The sequence below is a fragment of the Mya arenaria genome, chromosome 4 (assembly GCF_026914265.1).
Source record: "Mya arenaria isolate MELC-2E11 chromosome 4, ASM2691426v1".
Taxonomy (NCBI): domain Eukaryota; kingdom Metazoa; phylum Mollusca; class Bivalvia; order Myida; family Myidae; genus Mya; species Mya arenaria.
The window spans coordinates 62,330,929-62,353,356 of record NC_069125.1 but is presented as its reverse complement, the minus strand read 5'-3'; the positions used below and the strand labels follow the sequence as shown (position 1 = coordinate 62,353,356).

General features: G+C 36.0%; 2 protein-coding genes across 5 annotated transcripts in view; both read right to left on the bottom strand.

Moving 5' to 3' along the window:
* The window catches only part of LOC128231922 (glypican-5-like), a 65,085-nt gene extending 64,673 nt beyond the window's left edge, over positions 1 to 412 (bottom strand). The window contains exon 1 of the mRNA XM_052945175.1: positions 47 to 412. Within this exon, the coding sequence (XP_052801135.1) occupies positions 47 to 197 (151 nt within the window). The 5' untranslated portion in view covers positions 198 to 412. The remainder of the gene's footprint in view (positions 1 to 46) is intronic.
* A 7,169-nt stretch (positions 413 to 7,581) lies between these two features.
* On the bottom strand, positions 7,582 to 15,410 carry LOC128231855 (peptide methionine sulfoxide reductase MsrA-like). Of its 4 annotated transcripts, none has more exons than XM_052945084.1 (6): positions 15,387 to 15,410; positions 14,482 to 14,633; positions 12,629 to 12,724; positions 11,193 to 11,257; positions 9,778 to 9,906; positions 7,582 to 8,711 (listed from the first exon to the last, which is right to left on the bottom strand). In XM_052945084.1, coding segments are annotated over exons 1-6 (777 nt in total). In that variant the 5' UTR covers positions 15,389 to 15,410; the 3' UTR covers positions 7,582 to 8,378. The 4 variants fall into 4 exon arrangements, with proteins under 4 accessions (XP_052801044.1, XP_052801045.1, XP_052801047.1 ...); XM_052945085.1 differs by having other exon boundaries at positions 15,287 to 15,398; XM_052945087.1 differs by lacking the exon at positions 15,387 to 15,410 and adding an exon at positions 15,082 to 15,168.
* Between the last annotated feature and the right edge of the window lie 7,018 nt (positions 15,411 to 22,428).

Below are 22,428 nucleotides of genomic sequence, written 5' to 3'. Positions count from 1 at the left end.
GAAAGGACAGGTGAAAGGTACATGTATACACGTGAGTACAACTTACCTATCGTTGGTAAATCAGGCACCAAATTGTCTTTGCTGATTTTTGAAAATTCCTCCTTTACTGTATCACATTTCAAGTCGGAATTGTGCGTTTTTATTAATCCAAAACACAGGCAGAAAATAAATAAACTAAACATCCCGAAAAGACCCATGGCTACAATTGTCCAAAATCTATAGGTCGAAACACACGATGAAGAAAGTAAAATAATCCTAGTTATATTTAATGACAGTTTAATCTTTGAATATCCTTCAACAGATTATGTATATTTTCACAATATTGTCACATAATTTCTGCGTGTTCCTTATTCTAGGTCATTATTTTGACGAATGTAAGTTTTCTTGCCCTCTCCGATCCTTGTTCGTTCAACTTTTCTGTTCACGCTATGATAGGGTTATGAGTAACGAGCTGAGGGGCGTTCAACAATCTTTCCGAAGTGTAGGCGGTTTATAAAACGCCGGTGGCTACTTCGAGAACAAATTAACTGCTCAATAATCAATTGATTTATCTGTAATTTATTCCTTTAAAATTTGAATTTGTTTTAGTAGGTTTTCTTTCGCATATTTGAAAATGAATTGAACCCAACTCCAAAAGAATTGTTCGTGCCTTCAGGGAAACAGAATTGATCGTTCCTCGAATTTATTTTAACCAAAGCGCGCGCAAAAGCTCACGTGCAAAACGTGTTACTCGGTCATCGATTTTCCCGATTTTTATTATTTAGAAAAAAAAAACACGAAATATATGAAAGCGTAACGGTCCGCTGTATGCGGCGGATGTGCGTTCAAAGTCTCCACTTCTATGCACTTGCTAGAAAGCTCAGCTGTCATGTGAGGGATAGTAAGTTGGAACTTCAATAATCTTTAAAGCTCTGCTTTCCTGATGGTTGAAGTGTAACGGTCCCCTGTAGCCGGCGGAGTTCTACAGCGGCCGAGGTGCGTTCATAATAATATTCCGTATAAAACGGAAGTACTTTCATACCGGATGTAAACTTGATTGGTAATATGCAAATTAGCAAAGCCCGGGCTATGTGAGAATAGAAGAAGGTAGTGTATATAAAGACCAGTGGACCCGACCCCTTCAGTGTCGAGCATGCTTTTTCCTGAAGGGATCGCTGGTGTTTGTTTCATTACGCCAGAAAGCTCGGTGTTTGTTTGGCTCGCACGTTACAAAAGCGACAAATTTAAACTATTTCGAAAGCAACTCTCGTTGCCAACGCCGCGGCTAGTGAAATAGAAACTGCATAGATCCAGTCGGAAGAGGTGGTTTCGATAAAGTCATGAATTGCGACGGTGGATGACATTCGGAACTCCTCGGCCATTTTTTTCAAAAATTTGGCCGAGGAGTTCCGAATGGGTGGATGAATCCGGAATATAAGGATTAATTAACAGAAGTATTGAACAATTTTGATCAACCCTTTCCCGATCCAGATTTCGTCACTGATTTGAAACAGGCATGGACCAGATATACCGCAATTATTTCCATATTTGGCACTGATGTCATTTTTAAACAGCTGGTTCGGACAGTTTCGGTTTCAAAGAAAAGAATTCTGGGCTTGTCTGGGCAAAGTGTTAAATAGAAATACTCAAATAGTAACAATTTCATTGAATTATTTATCACTGGCGTTTCCTCATTTGTACGGATTCAAGATCTACTACTTTTAAGTGTTATCCCCTTAATGAACTTATCACTCTTAAGAGATGCATTTAAGTTCATTATTACTGAACAATACTTTGCCTCATGTCCAGTAGAAAGCTTGCTACTTAGCCTACTATTTTCGGAACAGCTTAACATCGTCAGTAGTAAATCACTTATGCTCTGCTAAACAATTTTATTAGAGGGCGTTAATAATGCATATTAGCCACAAACCTTAAAGCCTTTAAAACTAGTAATTACAAGAGATTTTTACACGCTGGTTGTTTTCATTCTCTTTAAATATGATCTAACATTATTGAATAAAATACAGACCTGAGACCACTCGCCGCTCTGTATTGGCTGAAGAATAAGTATTGACAGTGTTGTCTCCCTTGAAAAAGACGCAGTTGGTCAATGAAACATACTGCTATTGAATTTAATAACCAACTTAGATTCAACTTAAGACTAGAATCCGAGTGTTTAGATTGGACTGTAAAATTAATTGGTCAATCGACTGAATGAAATCACTGAGGCATGTCTAAAGATAAGAAGAATATTAATATTAATTCAAGCCAAGATGCTAAGAAATTTTGTATAGTAGTTAAAATAATACAAATTTACTTCTTGAGTGTAGCTCCATTGCACTTATAGCATTATGATTCATGCTCCTGTCTGTTAATTGGGTACAAACCAGGGGCGGACGCAGGATTTGACGTAAGAGGGGGTGTTCCATCTTGACCTGCACCCCTCCCTCTGAACTGACATTTATTTGGTTTACCCCCTCAAGAAAATTAAAAATAATCTAGTCAAAATGGTGCATTTTGGTAATATTTTATTACTTATTTTCTCTATTATTAAAAAGTTAACTTGGATGATTTAACCCCCTCCCCCCTCCCTGGATCTGCCAGTGCAAACATCCGTTTTGAAGGGCCATGAGAATGATTCATGAAATATTCCACATGAAGGGTTTCATACAAGGGAGAGATGTTGTACTGTTCTGTTGAAAATGCCTCCTATGTATGTTATTGCTCTTTGGATTCTTATGGAAATAAACCCCTGGGGCTATGATTACGAACAGTCTTAAGTGCAAGTCTAGACTCTGAAAAGCACATTTATTAAAGTGACACTGTTGTTCAAAATCAATGTGTTAACATTTTGAAAGATCATAAATTTTGAGAGATAAACCTTTACTACTTACTTAATAATGCATTTATGGAAAAGATTAAGTACTGATAACAAGATTGTAATTGCGTATTTAATAGCTGAAAAGCATAAATATTAAATGACTGGTGAGTGCTAAAATATTTACAGTGATTAACTATTGTCTCATTAGGTAAAATTACCGTGTTTGATGCACCTTTCTTTCAAATTAATCACTGTATCCTTCTGAACAACCATTGTTTTTTGATAATTATTTATTCATTTCGGAAAATTAAAACAATTGTATGAATTGTGGTACATCTTATTTGGGAGTAAGAGTGCATCTTTAAATAACAAAGAATAACTAGAATGGGCTTTGAGAAAAGCGCATGTCTCCCCCGAAGGCTTAGTAAACAGACACTTACCATAAAAATGCAAAGGCCTTCAAGTGCTGCTGTTTCTCAGTGAAAAAACGGCAGGTCTTTTATGGACAAAAAACAAAATAAACAAAATGCACGAAAGTTGAAATGAGACGCCAGTTATTGATCGGAAACGGTTTTCATCTTCAAGCCCTTGTGGACTTGACCTTTGACCCAGTGACCCCAACTACTGCATGACCCTTACAAGCATGCAAAGTTTGGAGACTCCAGGTAAAGCAGAACTTAAGTTATTGATTGGAAACCGTTTTTTCATCATCACTCTCTTTTTGGACCCAGTGACCCCAAAATCAATACGGATCATCTGCCAAAGAAGACCTACCAGCATGCAAAAGTTCAAGACTCAAAGGCAATAGGAACTCCACTTATTGATCGGAAACCTTTTCTTATGTTCAGGTGTCTGTGACCTTCACCTCTGACATAGTGACCTCAAAAACAATGCGGGTCTTGTACACCCGAGTAACATCTCTACAATTTTTGGTAAACATATGTGAAAGATATTACACGCAAATGATTTTTACATGGAAGGTCACCACGACCTTGACTATTGACCTTGTTACCCCCAAAACAATTGGGATCATCTAGACATCATGACCAACCTCACTTCAAAGTTTGGTGAACCTAGATCAAAGCATTCTCCTGATATTGCACGGAAATATTTTTTTACATTAGAGGTCACAGTGACGTTGACCTTTGACCTTGTGACCCCCCAAAATATAGGAGTTTTCTAAACCTCATGATCAACCTCCCTACTAAGTTTGGTGAACCTAGGTCAAACCATTCTCAAGATATTGAGCGGAAATGTTTTTTACATTGGGGGTCGCCGCGACCTTGACCTTTGACCTAGTGACCCCAAAAACAATAGGGATCTTCTACACCTCATGACCAACCTCCCTACCAAGTTTGGTGAACCTAGGTCAAACCGTTCTCAAGATTTTGAGCAGAAATGTTTTTTATATTGGGGGTCACCGCAACCTTGACCTTTGACCTAGTGACCCCAAAAACAATAGGGATCCTCTACACCTCACGACCAACCTCCCTACCAAGTTTGGTGATCCTAGGTCATGCGGTTTTCCAGTTATCGATCGGAAACGAAGTGTGACGTACGGACGGACTGACGGACTACCGGACTGACGGACAGGGCAAAAACAATATGTCTCCCCCAGAGAGGGGGAGACATAATTTTTATTCCATTTGTTTTTCAAAAAAATAAATATGAATAATTAAGCAGGATGCTGCAGGAAAGGATACTAAGAATAAAAAGCGTACATTGTATCAGGCTGTGAAGAACTTAAATATAATGAATTTTACAAAAAAAGTTAGGAATTGTGTTTAATTGAAGTAATAGAAGGCTTCAACTGCCAGCTATGAAAAATGTGCATGCATTTATAATCTTATTAAAATATTTGACAGTCCAGAGCATTTAATTATATGAAGTCACGAGGGTGCCAATGTTGGTCTCCATGAGGGCAGAAGGGTGCTATTGGATAAGGTCAAGGTGCAGCTAAAACCCTTTACCTATATTAAACACATAAAGAAAAAAAGTTTGGTTTCTTAAATATAAAATGGTCCAACTATATGATCATACTTCATCCCCGGCACCCCAGCGTATCATAACCTATATGATACCCTAGGCAAATTGGCTAGGGAAACTTCGTAATTCTTGAATATTCATAGACATTTTTCGACCAATGAAATGACCGATAACAAAAAGGAAAGAATCTCCTTTGTGAAGAGCTATCGGCATATTTAACAATATCCTGCCTAAAATGATGTGTAAGCCATGATCTCATTGGATTATTTTGAATCAAGATTATATCCGCAACTTCTCGGCCATTTCCGCACCACATGAGGTTTGTCTCATGCGACCAATCAAGCGGCGTGATTTCACCTAATTAATTATTCATGAGTACAAGATTTTTACAGCTGATTTGCTAAGGGTATCATATAGGTTATGATACGCTGGGGTGCCGAGGATGATGATACTTCAGTCTGGTGTATGTAAAATGCCAGTTATACGACTTAAGTGCATTTTAGGCTAGAGATCATTCCATTTAGTTATTTTCATAAAGGCAAAATGTCCGGTATGCACTTAATAATCAGTTATGAAAAACACCTCTATTTTAAGTATTCAAACAAAACATAGGCGTTTCCTTTAAATGTTTTTTTCCAAATTTGTAGTACATTATTGGGTTTGACGGAAGTTTAATAGTATTACACATATAATTTTATGAATAAGATATAATTTCCTCTTTAAACAACATTTTCCTATGCTTTCATGTTTTCTAGTAAAGCCATAGGTGGCAGTATGCGTCAGAGACAATGCACAGAAAAAAATACATAACTTTGATATATAGATGTATACTAGCTATGCTTTAGATAACGTCGTCCAACTATGCAAAAAAGATTTCTTGATGGAAAAGTTACATGAATTCTTCACATACTTATTCACCCTGACAAATTACAGTGCCATCATACTGTGAAAATTATATCTTCTTATCAAATATCAGGTCTTTACCAGAGTCAAGTACATGTGTGTGTTGTCATGGATACCAGAAATCTAAATGTTACGTTTAATGAAATACACCATCTTCTTCCGTCAATATAATATACATTGAAAATCACTTGTACCAAGTAATACATTTTCTACAAATTTTGTTCTTTATATGTTTAAATTCTGCAAACTTCTGAAACAACTCTTGCATATATAATTACACAAGATAAAAAAATTGTTTGTTGATATAATTACATGATCATTATTCCTATGATTACATCATTTTGGTTTTCATCGTCTTTAACTCACACTGCCACCTATGGGTTAAACAGGTAACTATGAATAAGAAATATGGATACAATGAGAGTTTCACTAGACAGTGTCATTGTTAAAATATGTCATTGTTAAAATAACTCCCAATAAGGCATTGTTTTTACATTATCTTCTGTTGATTATGTCAATCAATCAGGTTATTGTACCGTTTACCCTAAACAGTCATATTTTAACCTCAAAAAAAGTATGGCTTATTGAGTTTAAAATAAATCAAATCTACCTTTGACCCTATACAGTCATAATCCTTATTCATGTGGTTTTCTGCCTTAGAACATTTCTGAAATACCACTGATTTTTACGCATTCTTACTGTTCGTAAAGTACTGGTGCAAAGGAAATTCCTCAGTTAATTCCTTTTCTTGGCCAACTCTAAAATTTAATATTGAGCTCCAGCCAATAGTTTTGTCTAAAACTGGTTAGTTCTTTAGTTTCAAAGTTAGTTAAAATGATTGTTGATGGGTCAATTCTTATCAAATAATAACCAGTGCTCCTGTGAGCTATGCCTAAATAGCAGGGGGGTGTCCTGCTGCCCTTTTCCAGCACCCTGCTGCCTTTTAACTATGCCCCTCTGTGCCCTTTTATTTGACAGAGCCTTTTATAATAATGAACTATATTTGATTTTATGGACATAATATCGTCAAGTCAATTTTCAGAAATAAGTCCAAAATAGTTGATATACATAATTTTGACACTAAAGTAAAGAGAACACTTAAGGGTATTCATAACAAACTATTAGTATTAAAAGAAGTTACAACTGAATACAGCCACAAAATAATTATTGAACATTGGCCCTTGTAAGTGCCCCATTAAGACTCATTCAATGCACAGTAAGTGCCCTTTCTGACCTAGCAGCCTGCCCTGTTCAAATCCCAGCTGGAGCACTGCTAACTATTAACCAATATAATAATTCAAATGTGAAAGCTGACCTCAAGATGACATGTGGACAATCTTTTAAAGGTTTCAACCAATCCTAAGAAATAGGTAATTAACACAAGTTGGTATCGGTTCTCATAACTCAGTACTTGAACATGACATCGTTTTCTTAGAAAACTTTTAAGCATAATTGAATATTTATTTCATTCAAAGTGTTGGTTTGTTGTGGTGTACATGACAAACCCATAACTATAGAAATAGACAGATTTTCACTTCTTTATTTCTGGAGAGTAAAAATTTATAAAATAAAATTTCATTTCTTTATTTCTGGAAAGTAATAAATAAAATTTCAGTTCTTTATTTCTGGAAAGTAATAAATAAAATTTCACTTCTTTATTTCTGGAAAGTAATAAATAGAATTTCACTTCTTTATTTCAGAAAATAAATAAATATATTTTTACTTCTTTATTTCTTGAAAGTAATAAATAGAATTTCACTTCTTTATTTCTGGAAATAAATAAATATATTTTCACTTCTTTATTTCTGGAAAGTAATAAATAGATTTTCACTTCTTTAATTCTTGAAAGTAATAAATAGAACTTCACTTCTTTATTTCTGGAAAGTAATAAACAGATTTTCACTTCTTTATTTCTGGAAAGTTTATAAAATTAGGGATTAACAATCAAATTCACCATTAAAAATTACAAATTAATAAATATGGCAATTCTATGACATACTGATATACTCCACTTCGGTTTTAATTTTTAAATTCAGTTCATATGATGTGTGTTTCACATATGGCAAAAAATATTTGGATTATACACAATACTACTCACTTTTACAATGTTTACAAGGTAATTAGCAACAACAATATGATTAAAGATGCACTCTTACTCCAAAATAAGATTGACCACATTTAATACAAATGTTTTAATATACCAAAAAGGATGAATAAATGTTAAAAACGATGGTTCTTATAAAGGTGCAGAAGGCATGGTATTCCTACCTTATGAGACGATAGGATATTGCAGTTAATCTTTTAGCACTCACCAATCATTTAATATTTTTGCGTATTCAGCTATTAAAAACATGGTTACAATCTTATTATCAGTAATTGATTTTTCCATAAATGCATTATTTAGGAAGAAGTTAAAGGTTTTTCACTCAAAATTTGTGTTTGTTATTCATGTGTATGTATTGATTTTGAATAAGGGTGCCACTTTAATATACGGACACAAAATTAGGTTTACTAAAAATTTCAAAACAATAGTAGTTGGTACATCAAAATTATCATAAAAATTAATAATAAATAACAATATGTAAAAATGTTATATAGTAAGTTATGAAAGAATATTAGACCTGAAACCCATTATAAATACAGTCAATCAGAGGTATAACATAATAGAGAAAACCATCACATAGCTTTATCACAGATCACTTTTACCCTGCTTCTTCTTGCTAACGCCCAGCCCTATAGGACCACTAACCCCCGTTCCCCCAAGTCCGCAATAACCATCAGGGTTTTTATGCAAGTATTGCTGATGATAGTCCTCGGCGTAGTAAAATTCTGACGCTTGTTTGATTTCTGTAGCAATTTTGTCATATCCTTTGGCTATGAGGAGTTTTTCATATTCATCTTTGGATGCCAGGGCCTCGTCCCGCTGTTCGTCACTGTAGTAGTAGATTCCTGAACGATACTGTGTGCCCCAGTCGTTACCTTGACGATTCAGTTGAGTTGGGTTATGGCTCTCCCAAAACACCTTAAACATATCAAAAGTCAAAATATTTATAACATGTACAATGATGATCATCAATTATGACAAGTGAGAAAATTTCAAGTACAGTCAACCTCGTTTGGCTCGATTTCCTCGTCAGCTGGATAGGATCATTTTTTTCTACTGAATGGAAGCATTCCAACTTGGCTAGCATTTCAAGAGGCTTAAAGTATTTCACCGGTCCCTGTGAGTTGGAGCCAACAGGGTTTGACTATAAACAAAATCAGTTTTAATAGTCCTTCCATTAATTTAGGACACTGGCATTGATTGTGTTATGTATTTTAAGCATGATGGCAGTAATAAGACATGGCAAATATATGTCCACTGCGTTTTTATAATTCTCTTATCTACTTCGCAATAAAACATTATGAACAAAGGGGAGCAACTCTAACACCACTTCACATTCTACCTTTACCTAGAGTAGCTTCCCATGTCAGAAAATAGCTCATTAAGCTAATGTTTCTTGTTAACACATACCCGACTTTATATAAAGATTCTTGTATCTAGAATGAATGATATGTGGAGCATTTTCACCATGCAACTCTTATTACTCATGTTAATATTATAGGCTTTAGCAATGGCAATACTCTACCTGCATGTTCATATTCTGAACATATCTGGGTTGGTATCAAGTTTTGCCTTCTCCCATGTTTAATAATAACCAAAAATATCCAAAGAAGCAGTTTAAATAAAATTTCAAACAGAAGCATTGCTTTATTTGATATAACTAGAACAAAATAATGGTATTAATTGTTTAATTTGGCTGTTTTTACTTGGGCTGTTTTTATATAGCAACCCATATCAAAGAAACTTCGCTCCATAGCTAACTAGCGATGAAGTAGAGGATTACAATAGTGGAGTTAATATGTCTTTCAGCCCATACACTATATAGTTGACTTACTTGACTTAAAACTCTAGCAACCACAGCTGATATAGCAAATCTGCTAACACCCCCCCCCCCCCCCCCCCCCGCCCCTCCCCCTTGTAGGCTGTACAGAAATTTAAATCTATGGAAGGGAGGTAACTACACCGTCTTCGCTTCTACCATTACCTTGAGCAGTTCCCCGTATGAGATGTTTGCCGGATCAAATACAACCCTAAAGACCTCATTATGGCCAGTGTTGCCTGAACAGACCTCCTTGTACGTGGGATTCTTTGTGTAGCCTGCTGAGTACCCAACCTGGGATAGATGATACATGTATGAAATAATTAGTTAACACATATACATTTTTTTCTGATCTAACACGAGTTGTCATTTAATACAAATAATGATAATGAAACTGTTAAGGAAAAGTTATATAGCGGGCTTTCATCATTTCTGTTATAAGTTTCATAAAAATTTGTATTACCGGTAAATGGCAATGGATGTTCGATTAGTTTTGTCCCATGATACATTTGTCACCAAAAATGAAGACTGTATTATTTTTCTTGTTAAAATGTTTGATGCTAAATTAGTAGGGCAAAATGACATCAGTTCATGTCATAATACCCTTTTGTAATACTAGAAAATTCCTAATGGTTGTATTATTCTCAAAACAAGGAAGGCCATTGAATAAATACATATATTGAGAGAGCAATTATGTCATTTGAACATTTTGTGATTATTCAGATGGAAAGTTTGTGCACTTAATAATAAGAGCATATATACTCAGCTTGAAATTAGAGATCCTATTGCTAACCCTGCTGCAACAAATTATTAGTGAGAAAATAATTCAGAACAATCCAAAAGTGGTGTTGTGACTACTATTTTAGAAATATTTTTCAATCCTTTATCTTTACAAAACTTATCCCCAAAAAGGCCCTTAAAGTTAGAATTGGCATACTGGTATTTTAATAAGAGTGAATTGGAGCAGACTGGTCTGTTGTGTTTCAATCAGAAAAGGTGCATAACTAAACAAGTCAGACTTATGGGAATTGCTTTACATGTACTTATTGTCTCTGGCAACATGTGTATAAAGTTTCATTTAAATAGTTTGAATGGTTTTAACATATGGCCGATGCCAAGTACTTTCATGCCGATACAATTATGCTGAGGCTTTGACAAGACCTGGACTCTATCTTCTTTATTCCTTCCCAAACTATATTTCTTTGCAAACTAAGAAAGAATGCTACACATTAAGATTGTTTCTGACTTCTAGAATAAAACAATGAAAACAGAAAACATTGTAGTTCTGAAAATTTTAAAATATACAACCAAATGATACTATTTTGATAGATACTGCCACATGAGTAAGACACTTATAATCATAGCTACTATGTCACATATAAATCATAGCTACTATGTCACATATAAATCATAGCTACTATGTCACATATAAATCATAGCTACTATGTCACATATAAATCATATTACTATGTCACATATAAATCACAGCTACTATGTCACATATAAATCATAGCTACTATGTCACATATAAATCATACCTACTATGTCACATATAAATCATGTTTCATACTGAACATTACCTGAGTTGAGAAGACCCCAGGTAGCTTCCAGAACTTTCTCTCTGCTCCCCAAAAGCAGCCCATTCCTGAAAAGAATTCATTGATATAATTGACTGGACAATGGCTTTGATGAGGCTTATGTTCTTAATTAAGGAATTATTGATAAATGTTGGTACAAGTGTGTTCAAGCAGGGCTGTCTATCTACTGACTTTCATGCCAAATTTAGGCCTGATTCGTCACCTGGAAAAGTATGCATTTCCCCCCGATTCTGTGTCAAAATTCCTCTACAGGTTGTCCCGTTTATAAAGAAAAATGTTTTTTAAAAACCAGATATGTGCATTGCTGACCTTCAATATGCTGTCATGATATAGAATCCAACAATTCACTTTTACTTATTTTTTCAAAGAATACCCCTGCTAAGAAATGATAGTGTTTATTTCAAATTACCTTTTTTCTGGAAAAATTCCCCTTAAGAATGCACTTAAGAGTTGAGAGTCGAAATAATTGTACGCAGACAGATTTTTTTATACAGCAAATCTTTCACCTTTTTAGGGATTAGAAGATTCCTATATTGAGTGTTTATTATTTTATAGTAAGAGGCAGCCCTGACATGTTTGGAAGTATTTGGGGCTGATCGCTTCCACAGTTTTATTTTGTGAAGTTTAGTGACTAAACATATAATCTGCATTGATCGTTTGGCAAATTAGAATAACTTCCGTTGAAAAATCATGAATTTTCAATTATGATTTGTATTTTAATGACTCATTAAATGACATCCTGTGTCAAGGCAACATTCTGGGAAGTTATTTCTCTAGCTTAAATTTTCTGTAAAAAATCCTGACCACTTGCAACACGTGCAACCAATATATTCAAAATGTTTTGATTATATTTAATAGTCTCTGTTAAATCTAACCAATTGCCCCTTTAAAAAAAATTGAAATGAAATTCTTAAATACCCGGTATGTTTTTCTTTGGCCTAATTCATAATATATACAGGAGTCTAAACTTCAGTTTAAAATGCAGAACAAATTTTGCTCTATGCATTGATTATATTTACATTTGCATTTAACTGGCATGGGCTAATCCTTTCATGATGTCTGTAAGTAGAGTTTAACAAGACATACCTAGTTCATGAATATGTATAACATGAAATGCAAATTTTATCATACAGAAAATCCAGTTTATTTAAATATTGAGCTCTAGAAAACCTTATTTTTTTTGCTTAAATGTAAATTATGGTAAGAATAATTTCATTCTGAATGCTGAAAATGTCCTCGCCCAATGACGCTAAGCATGGAATCAATTTGCACAGCCTAACTTCAAGCGTTCCTGTGGTTCTTTATACACATTGGAATAATTACCATTTCATGATGTGTACTTTAATTATTTAAAATTATACACTATAATTAGGAAGTGTTTAAATGTTAGGAAATTCCATAGCGACTTTACTTATTACCAAACATAGCCATCTGCATTTCGTCTGGAAAGGGAGGCATTGTTGGGTTGCCATTTACTGCATGTTTTCTCGACACTTTGATGGCCTCATCACGACCTGTGATTACCAAAAAAATCATATTTGATGGAATTTAAATCTATTGACATAACAGGATTTTTATTGTGAACATATTAATGATTGGTATACAATCATAACTGAATAACAGCTGTTGATGTGATTTCAAACATATTTTAAGTTTCAACAATATATATTTGACATCTGCTTTCAGGGCCACACTAGCCAATCAATCGTCACTGTGATATGAAAGACCTTTCATACATTGTCAAATGGCAACTTTCCATTCAATCATTTTGGTGAAAGTTAACAAGAGCAGAGCAACGAGATGCCAACCCTCATGTCACTTGTTGAAACCAGAGTTATTGCCATTGTAACATATGCAAATATATGCAAATTGTAATTGGTTACTGTACCATTTAAGTTGGATGTAAATAGCTGGAAAATGTGTTAAATTACTGCCAAAGTTTAAATGTTTGGATGAAGCCAACAGCAAGACACCCTTTCTATGACTATACCTAACAAGAGCTGTCACAGAGACAGCGCGCTCGACTATCCCGCAGCTTTTCGGTGTATGGATTGAAAAGTTTTGGCGAAACATGCATGGATCACTGTTCGATTAGATTTCAATGCAATGCATGATGTGCTGAGTTATTTACATAAATTGAATTGGAATTTTTTTGAGGTGGTACGCAAACTTTAACGTAAATTTTTAGTAGAAAGAGGGGCATAACTTTGTCAAAATGCTTGATAGAGTTACCTCCTCCAGTGTACAGGCTGGGGGCATGATGGTGAACAAGAGTGCAAAGTTTGAAAGCCAGATGTCAATGGACTTTGAAAATATTTGAGGTGGTGCGCAAACTTAAACATAAATTCTAAGTCGAAAAAGGGGCATAATTTTGTCAAAATGCTTGATAAAGTTGCCTCCTCCTGTGTACAGGTTGGGGACATGATGGTGAACAAGCATGCAAAGTTTCAAAGCCATATGTCAATGGACTTTGAAAATATTTGAGGTGGTACGCAAACTTTAACGTTAATTTTAAGTGGAAAAGGGGGCATAATTTTGTCAAAATGCTTGATACAGTGACATCCTCCAGTGTACAGGCTGGGGACATGATGGTGAACAAGGGTGCAAAGTTTCAAAGCCAGATGTCAATGGACTTTGAAAATATTTGAGGTGGTAGGCAAACTTTTACATAAATTCTAAGTCGAAAGAGGGGCATAATTTTGCCAAAATGCTTGAAATAATTACATCCTCCTGGGCACAGGTTGGGGGCATGATGGTGAACAAGCGTGCAAAGTTTCAAAGCCAGATGTCAATGGACTTTGAAAATATTTGAGGTGGTGCGCAAACTTTAACGTAAATTCTAAGTAGAAAAAGGGGCATAATTTTGTCAAAATGCTTGATAAAGTTACCTCCTCCTGTGTACAGGTTGGGGACATGATGGTGAACAAGCATGCAAAGTTTCAAAGCCATATGTCAATGGACTTTGAAAATATTTGAGGTGGTACGCAAACTTTAATGTAAATTCTAAGTAGAAAAAGAGGCATACTTTTGTCAAAATGCTTGATAGAGTTACCTCCTCCTCTGTACAGGTTGGGGACATGATGGTGAACAAATGTGCAAAGTTTCAAAGCCATATGTCAATGGACTTTGAAAATATTTGAGGTGGTACGCAAACTTTAACATAAGTGGTTATGCCGACGCTCGGGTGACTAGGATAGCTCTCCTTATTCTTCGAACAGGCGAGCTAAAAACATGCAAACAAGATGATTTAAAAATAAAACAATGACTCAACCTTGAAGGGCATCCTGTGGAGTTGGCATAGTGGAGGGTCTTGACATAGAATCTCCCATGAATATAAAACTGGCCACCTGGTGGTGGTGTAGAACAGACTGCACTAGCAGTAACACTCCCCCTGTCTTCCCTTTAACTCGAAACAGCACACTCCTGTTGGGAAAGAAAGATTATAAAAAATATTATGTTGTTCTGAATTAAAGAAGAACTAGTACTGAAAATGTGGTAAAAAAGGCGGACATGGGTAAGATGAATATCTGGCTTGCTTCAATTTAATTTCATATAATTTGTTTGTTTCAATTTCAAAGCAAGAAATACAATTTGGGCTAGTTAATCAAAGGCTGAGTCGATGAAAGCTGCTGTGATGGCTAACAGTAACATTAGCTGTTAAACATTAGATTAAACACTAAAACGAAAGAAAATACCTTTAAATATTAAAATTTCCAGTCTGCATACATGTTATTTACACATAGTCTTTTTAACAATAAGACTGTGATTGTATCAAAACATTACAACAATACTACTGTATTAAGTTCACTATGAAGTCTAATTGTGTTCAGTATGAGTTTATGTACTGAAAAAATACTTGTCTATTCATTACCTATTTATAAGTAAAGATAAATTTGTTTATAAAATCATTCATCCATAATTAAACAGGTTTATGTAAAAAGCACAGGTCATTCTCATGACTAACCCGTCTATGTATTGTGTGAGAAATCACCAGATGACATACATGTACACAACATATATGTGCCGTGATTTCATGCAAATTCTTAGAATAAAGCAATAAGTTGAAGACAACCTACCGGTTGGTATTGATAAAATATGAGTATTGTTTACAGCTTATGACCAGAAGTTTGAATGACAACAAATAGGACGTTGCAAAACAGTACAAATAGTTCTTACATAACTTTCCAAATCTGGTGCAAATCAATGCTTATAGACGCTTGAGTATGTGTATTCATTCAGGCGCTTGATTAATATAATATCTAGACATAACGGCTCAAGTCATAGCGAACACGACAGAGCTAAAATACATTTCATTAAAACATATCTAACGTACATGCGGTTGTTCGAATAGTCACGGTTTGATAAAAACTAAAAACAATGGGACAATACAACAGCGCTCTATTGTTATGATGTTAAAACTGGGTCCAGAGACTCCGGATTAATATTATTATAAGGACTTTTCATGGTTTGTAAAATGCACTTCTTATGGGAAAAATAATTTTATTACGAATTTAAGTGTGGCAAATCATTAAGAGTGTTAAAACTAAGATATTGACGGCTGGAAGCCCTTCAACAAATTGATATATGCTAAACTATCGTCTTTTAAGTCCTTTTTGTTTTTATTCGTTATTTACGCGATTCAAGCCTGAAAAGGCTAAAGCGTGATTGGTTGATTGACATTATCACGCAAATACTATCGATGTTTTATCAAGGTTTAAATATTCGTCCTTGTGGGCGAGTGGATAATATATCTGCTCTCTAAAAAAAACCTTGCCTGTGCCAGCGTGGATTCGCTCCCCTATATTACCAGTTTTTTTCCTTAATTGATTTTTTTTCTGCAATTTCGGTATTAAAGAGTAAACTAATTGTAATATCAGTGTTTTTCAGATGCATAAGCGGAAAAGATATATTTGGTGCCAAAACACGAGCGAATCCCTTTAATGAATATATAACATCGATGTGATCTACATCGATGAAATTCGTCATGTTATGTCAAAATTATATCATGTTCATGCATATTCAATTAAGTTTCATCTATATTTGTGCATGATGCGGTCATAAATTCATTCATGACTAGTAAAAAGTACAATTAACGTAGGTCGAAATTTAAATTGACAGGACATATGACATATAATTGCATGTCTTCATTTGACTTTACGGTATGAAGACTATACTAGTTTCATTCACCGTTTTAGTTGTTCGCGGAGGGGGCATTGGACGTTGTTTTTATTCCTCAGAAGTTTCGAGACAGCCCCTTCAAGCCGAGATGAAGGTTTTTAGAGAGATAAAAAATGCGTTGAAACGACCCGGAACAGCCTCTCCAGGGATGAGGAGAGCACTTTTGAAACGTGGTCCACGTCGTCGAGTACCGAGTTTCTCGTTGTCGTGTGCAAACTTCTGCCCCAACCTATATCACGGAGACTCCTAGGCCCGGGGTAGACACCAATCTAAACAACTCGGCCATCTTCGGCAAGCTTCGGGATAATCAATACTTTTGTATAATGGCCGAGTTTTTTTTTCGATTGGGGTAACCCGTGGTACGTTTCGACCATTTGTTTCAATATTAGTTCATTCACGGTTTGAAAATATCAACGTTACATGAGGTGGAAGTAACGTCTCCTCTGTATCTTGTCCAAACCCTATATATAGAGTATGTTTGGACTATTTATGCAATCATTGCCATCAAGGTAGATGGTGATGCGAAGCACTACTTGGACGTGTGCCAGTGAAGGTGCCCGTACATGTACGAGTTGGAAGTTAGCTTTGCAGAGCCACATCATAGGTTGATGCCAAAATATCAATTAGTATGAATGACCAAGCTCCGCTTTTGTAGTTTGCTGACATCATTACAATACACATACCGTTCGCCACCACAGCCACATTACAGCTAATGTATCTCTTACACTGTCCGACACTACCAGGACTTCAACTCTTACACTGTCCGACACTACCAAGACTTCAACTCTTACACTGTCCGACATTTTCAAGACTTCAACTCTTACACTGTCCTACATTACCAAGACTTCAACTCTTACACTGTCCGACTTTATACCAACACTTCAACTCTTATACTGTCCGACATTACCAAGACTTCAACTCTTACACTGTCCGACATTACCAAGACTTCAACTCTTAAACTGTCCGACATTTCCAAGATTTCAACTCTTACACTGTCCGACATTACCAAGACTTCAACTCTTACACTGTCCGACTTTATACCAACACTTCAACTCTTACACTGTCCGACTTTATACCAACACTTCAACTCTTACACTGTCCGACATTACCAACACTTTATCACTTACACTGTCCGACATTACCAAGACTTCAACTCTTACACTATCCGACATTACCAAGACTTCAACTCTTACACTGTCCGACATTACCAAGACTTTTACTCTTACACTGTCCGACATTACCAAAACTTTTACTATTACACTGTCCGACATTACCAACACTTTATCACTTACACTGTCCGACATTACCAAGACTGTAACTCTTACACTGTCCGACATTACCAAAACTTCAATTCTTACACTGTCCGACACTACCAAGACTTTTACTCTTACACTGTCCGACATTATACCAACACTCCAACTCTTACACTGTCCGACATTACCAAGACTTCAACTCTTTCACTGTCCGACATTACCAACACTCCAACTCTTACACTGTCCGACATTACCCAGACTTCAACTCTTACACTGTCTGACATTACCAAGACTTTAACTCTTACACTGTCCGACATTACCAACACTTCAACTCTTACACTGTCCGACCGTTTTATTACCAACACTTCAACTCTTATACTGTTCGACATTACCAACACTTCAACTCTTACACTGTCCGACATCAACACCGATGAAACGTGAAGTACAGCTAGTGTAGCTACATGTTTACCGTTACTGCAGACTTCAACACATCCATTGCATTGTACACTGTAAACTCCGAGCTCTGTCACCAGCACAGCCACGGTTCTATTCTGGTAATACTATCAACGTGTTTGCAAAGATACAGTTTGGGTTAGCAGAACTTTTTTGTCGGCAGCATCAGTAATAGTAGTGGTATGAGATGAAGGCTGAAATAGAAATACAGTCGGAACTCGCTGTCGAACTCTCTCATCTCAATGTTCTGGTTATGTCGAATTTTTTCGAATGTGTGGTGTTGAGTTAGACATGTTTTGTATTTCGATTATATCGACTATCCGTTATCTCGGAAGTATTTCCCGAGGTCCAAACGACTTCGACATAGCGAGTTTTGACTGTATTGCAATTGCATTTTGAAAAAGGTTTCAAGAAACACACACTTCGAACAAACTAGAGAATCATGGTTAGACCTTATCGTTGTTTGGAGCTTTACACATAATTAAATTTAAATTGTCTGTCCTCTAAATTTTCAATTGACTTCGCCTTGTTTACTCAGAATTTGTATTCAACTTTTCTCTGACACGTTCTTTTTAGGTATTTTCTTTTCGTTCGTGTAAAGCTTACTAGCTTGCAAACAGACAGCTGGACATACAGGTTTCCGTTGCTGCTACTGGACACCACTGCACGTTAGCTTGAAGGTCCCGAGCCCTTGAAAAAAGGCAGAGGGAGAGATAACATGTATGAGTGAGTTCAAAGGTCTCGAATTTGTATAAATGACCTTCGATGTCACAAGCCATCGAAAAAGCTTGGGGGAGGGGACATACATGTATAGATGAGCTTCAAGGTATATCACAAGATACGATGTTTGTATAGGGTCAAAATACTATGGTTTGGTTCGGGTTACATCCTTTTCGAAACAATTAGTAGGAAAGCTTTTTTGATTTGGCTTTATGTTAGAACAAGTTATTGGCATAGATGGGAAATGGTGTTAAAGTAATCTTCTGTATAACGCTTAAAAGGGTTTAACTTGACTACATATTAAAACACACACTTAATTTATTTTTCTATTATCGTTTTTTTCACCAACGGAATATAAAATTGGTAGGGTCGGTGCCTATTTCGCAGGGAGGGTCAGGTACCCTGAACCCAAAGTGTTTTAGGCCTATGGAGCCTTGGAAAGGATGACGATGACAATCCGGGACCCAGTTTTATTTTTATATGCGGTAATTTTAATACAACTGCTTAATTACGACGGACGCGTTTACGCTAACTAACATCATCAACAACAACAACAGTAATAATAACAACAACAACAACAACAACATCATCAATAGTAACAACAATAACAGGGCCATCATATACTGCGACGGGTATATCATAACGTCATTTCAAATAAGTGAGTGACAAGTATTGCAGTAAGTTTTCCGTTTGACTCATGCAATTTTGTACCCGAGGGTAAATCTCGTCATGTAAACGCCATAAAGCGTAAAGATATCCAGCGAATCTAGTTTACTCAACACAACAACAACATACATAATCAATCCAGCCAGAAAACAAAATTAGCTATGAAGATCTCCAATCCAGGGGCGATATTCATAAAACTTATTAAGACGTTTCCTAACTTAACGGTCACTTTCCTAATTTGAGAATCTATTAAATCATACGAAATAAAACTGAAGAATTACCAAAATACATTATTTGCATGACCTTATTAAAACATACTTTAAGGTTAAAAACACTTAAACTTTTCTTTTAATATTGACTATGAATATTATAATAAATCAACTTAAGTTAGGAATTGACTTAATTACGATGTTTTATGAATACGGCCCCAGCACACTAACCGAACAACCAACCGGTACTATGTATTTCACAATACTGGACAAGTAATTGGTGGTGGTGTTAGTAGTTAATACTCCGAGTCCCGGCGTGAGCACATTGAAGGGTCCCAGAGTGACAGTTCAACCACCGCACACCTATCCTGGGCAGACTATCTGGCGGTTAACCAGTACTAGCTAGGTGCCTTCACCTCTGCAAGGAACTGACAACTTCTGTACATGCCAGGGGCAGTGGTACAGTGCGAATGGTCGTAAAAAGGATTTCATAACCAATCACGACAGAAGTGACCTGGTCCGCCCGGGAATCGAACCCGGGTTGTCTGATTCACAGTCCAACAGTCTCTACCGTTTGAGCTAACCGGGCGGCCGGACACTACTAGTAAGTGGTGGTGTGTAAGCTTATTTATACTCGCACTCAGGCCGTGCCCATTCGGCGAGTGCTCCGATAAGATTGCAAAGCATCCCCCCCCCCCCCTATTTAACGTCCCTCCTGGAACACTATTAGTATTTATGTGATGCGGATGGGGAATCAAACCTGCGATCCCTGGAGTGACAGTCAAGTGTGTTACCACAAGAACTCGTATCCGCCACTCTGAACAAGTAACATGAAAGCGTTTGATTAGATAGCAAGGGAAATACCAGGTATATACAGTTTTCATGGGTGCCAGGTGTGATATTAAGTTTATACATATGTGATTTCATTTTCGGGGTTCGTTCAACTTGTCACATGATAGTCAGACATCGTCAAAAAAAGTTTAGTGAGGAATGTAAACAAACTGCTTATCACAATGATTAATGATCATCAAAAGTTAATATTGGAGCTTTATTGTTAATAATTCGTTATCATGTTGCAGACAATGCTATATTTTTGGCGAAAATCGTGTCTAACGCTGTTGAATATTGAATCATTTTAACCTTGGATTTACAACATTTTGTTCCAATGAGTTTCTGCCAGTTGCTGCTCGGTGTTTGTTCATCAAAGGAAATAAAATGACTCAATTTCAACAAAGGTTGAACAAAATCGTTGTCAAACATAAAATAGTGAGCGGAACCCTGACACTGACATTTGCAACACGAAAATATCCCAAGTTCAAAGTTCAAATAGTACCAATGGATATTTTTGCCAGTTCATGGATGAAATTAACAAAGACTTGCAATATAAAATGTTATAAGTAAAGAAACACGTACGAACGCACGCGCGAACGCACGCACGCACGCACACACCATTATTTTATTTTAAATAGTGTAAGAGTGAGATGAGGCGCAGAGTAGGGTCCCTCCGATTCAGAGTTCGGAAAACATGTACGATTATCACTGGGCCATCTCCTTTCAAACCTCAGCAAGCTCAACGAAAAATCAGCCAACCAAACACAATACCAATTAAACACAAACGACAACCATCAACGGACGGCCAGCAAAATCAGGGACCTGAACCTAATATACAACCACACTACTATATTACCGAAGCCAAATCTTACAGTTAAATTAAAAAAACAACAACAAAAACACAACACAACAATATCTCAAGCAACCGACCAACCTCGGCCCTATCTAGCAATTAAATAACCCTCATCAATTTCTGCAAGTCTTCAAAAGCGACTAAAATCAATTTGTCAGTGACTTATAAGCCAAACTTTAAGCCTCAACCAGATCGTTCCTTAAACACCTAGCGTAACCAACAATGAATTCAAACAATTTGCCAACCTAGCCAGGCAATCAAACAGCTCAGGAGCACAGAACCGTTAATTCACGCTTCAGCCAAATCAATTTACCAACTAGCAAGACAGCCATGCCAACCAACCATACTAAACAAATCAAACAACTATCCAGCGTAATCAACCAAAATAAAGCCACTGCACGTGACCAGTTACGATTTTGAAATACATGTATCGATAAGCTAACAAAAATTAAAGGTCACCAACAGGCACGGCATAGATGATGATGATGATGATGATGATGATGATGATGATGATGTTAAAGTTGATGATGATGATGATGATGATGATGATGATGATGATGATGATGATGATGATGATGATGATGATGATGATGACAACGACGATGATTATGATGATGATGGACCCAAGTACGTACAGAGTTGAACAAATACTTTCAATGGCTATTTTTGCCCTCCAATTTATAGATGAAATTTACAAAGACTTGCAATTTTAACTGATATAATTAAAAAACACACATCGCAAAAACACACACAGTATATTGTATTTAAATATTTAACTTTCACAAAGAAAAGGGCGGAAACATAAACTCCTGTGGGTAGGTATAGAGATTCCCTCGCTCCCATGGATACGGGTCAGCTGCCAGACAATGCCATTGACTCAACCAAGTAAGTAGCCAGTCGAACGTTTTTATTATTTATTTTATGTACAATTAAGTACACTTAAGGGACACTAAAATGTTAAACTAAATTATCAATGATCGATAATAAAATTAAAGTTTTTATTTTTAATATAAAACCCACTGAACCTGTCCATAACTTGTGGAAATTTAGCAATG

What these genes read in the sequence shown, in the direction of transcription:
- LOC128231855 (XM_052945084.1), bottom strand. An exon ending in TCCACAGGATGCCCTTCAAG is followed by an intron (nt 12,725 to 14,481) that starts GTTGAGTCATTG and finishes TGGTAATCACAG; the next exon opens with GTCGTGATGAGGCCATCAAA. An exon ending in CTGGGGTCTTCTCAACTCAG is followed by an intron (nt 9,907 to 11,192) that starts GTAATGTTCAGT and finishes CATCTATCCCAG; the next exon opens with GTTGGGTACTCAGCAGGCTA.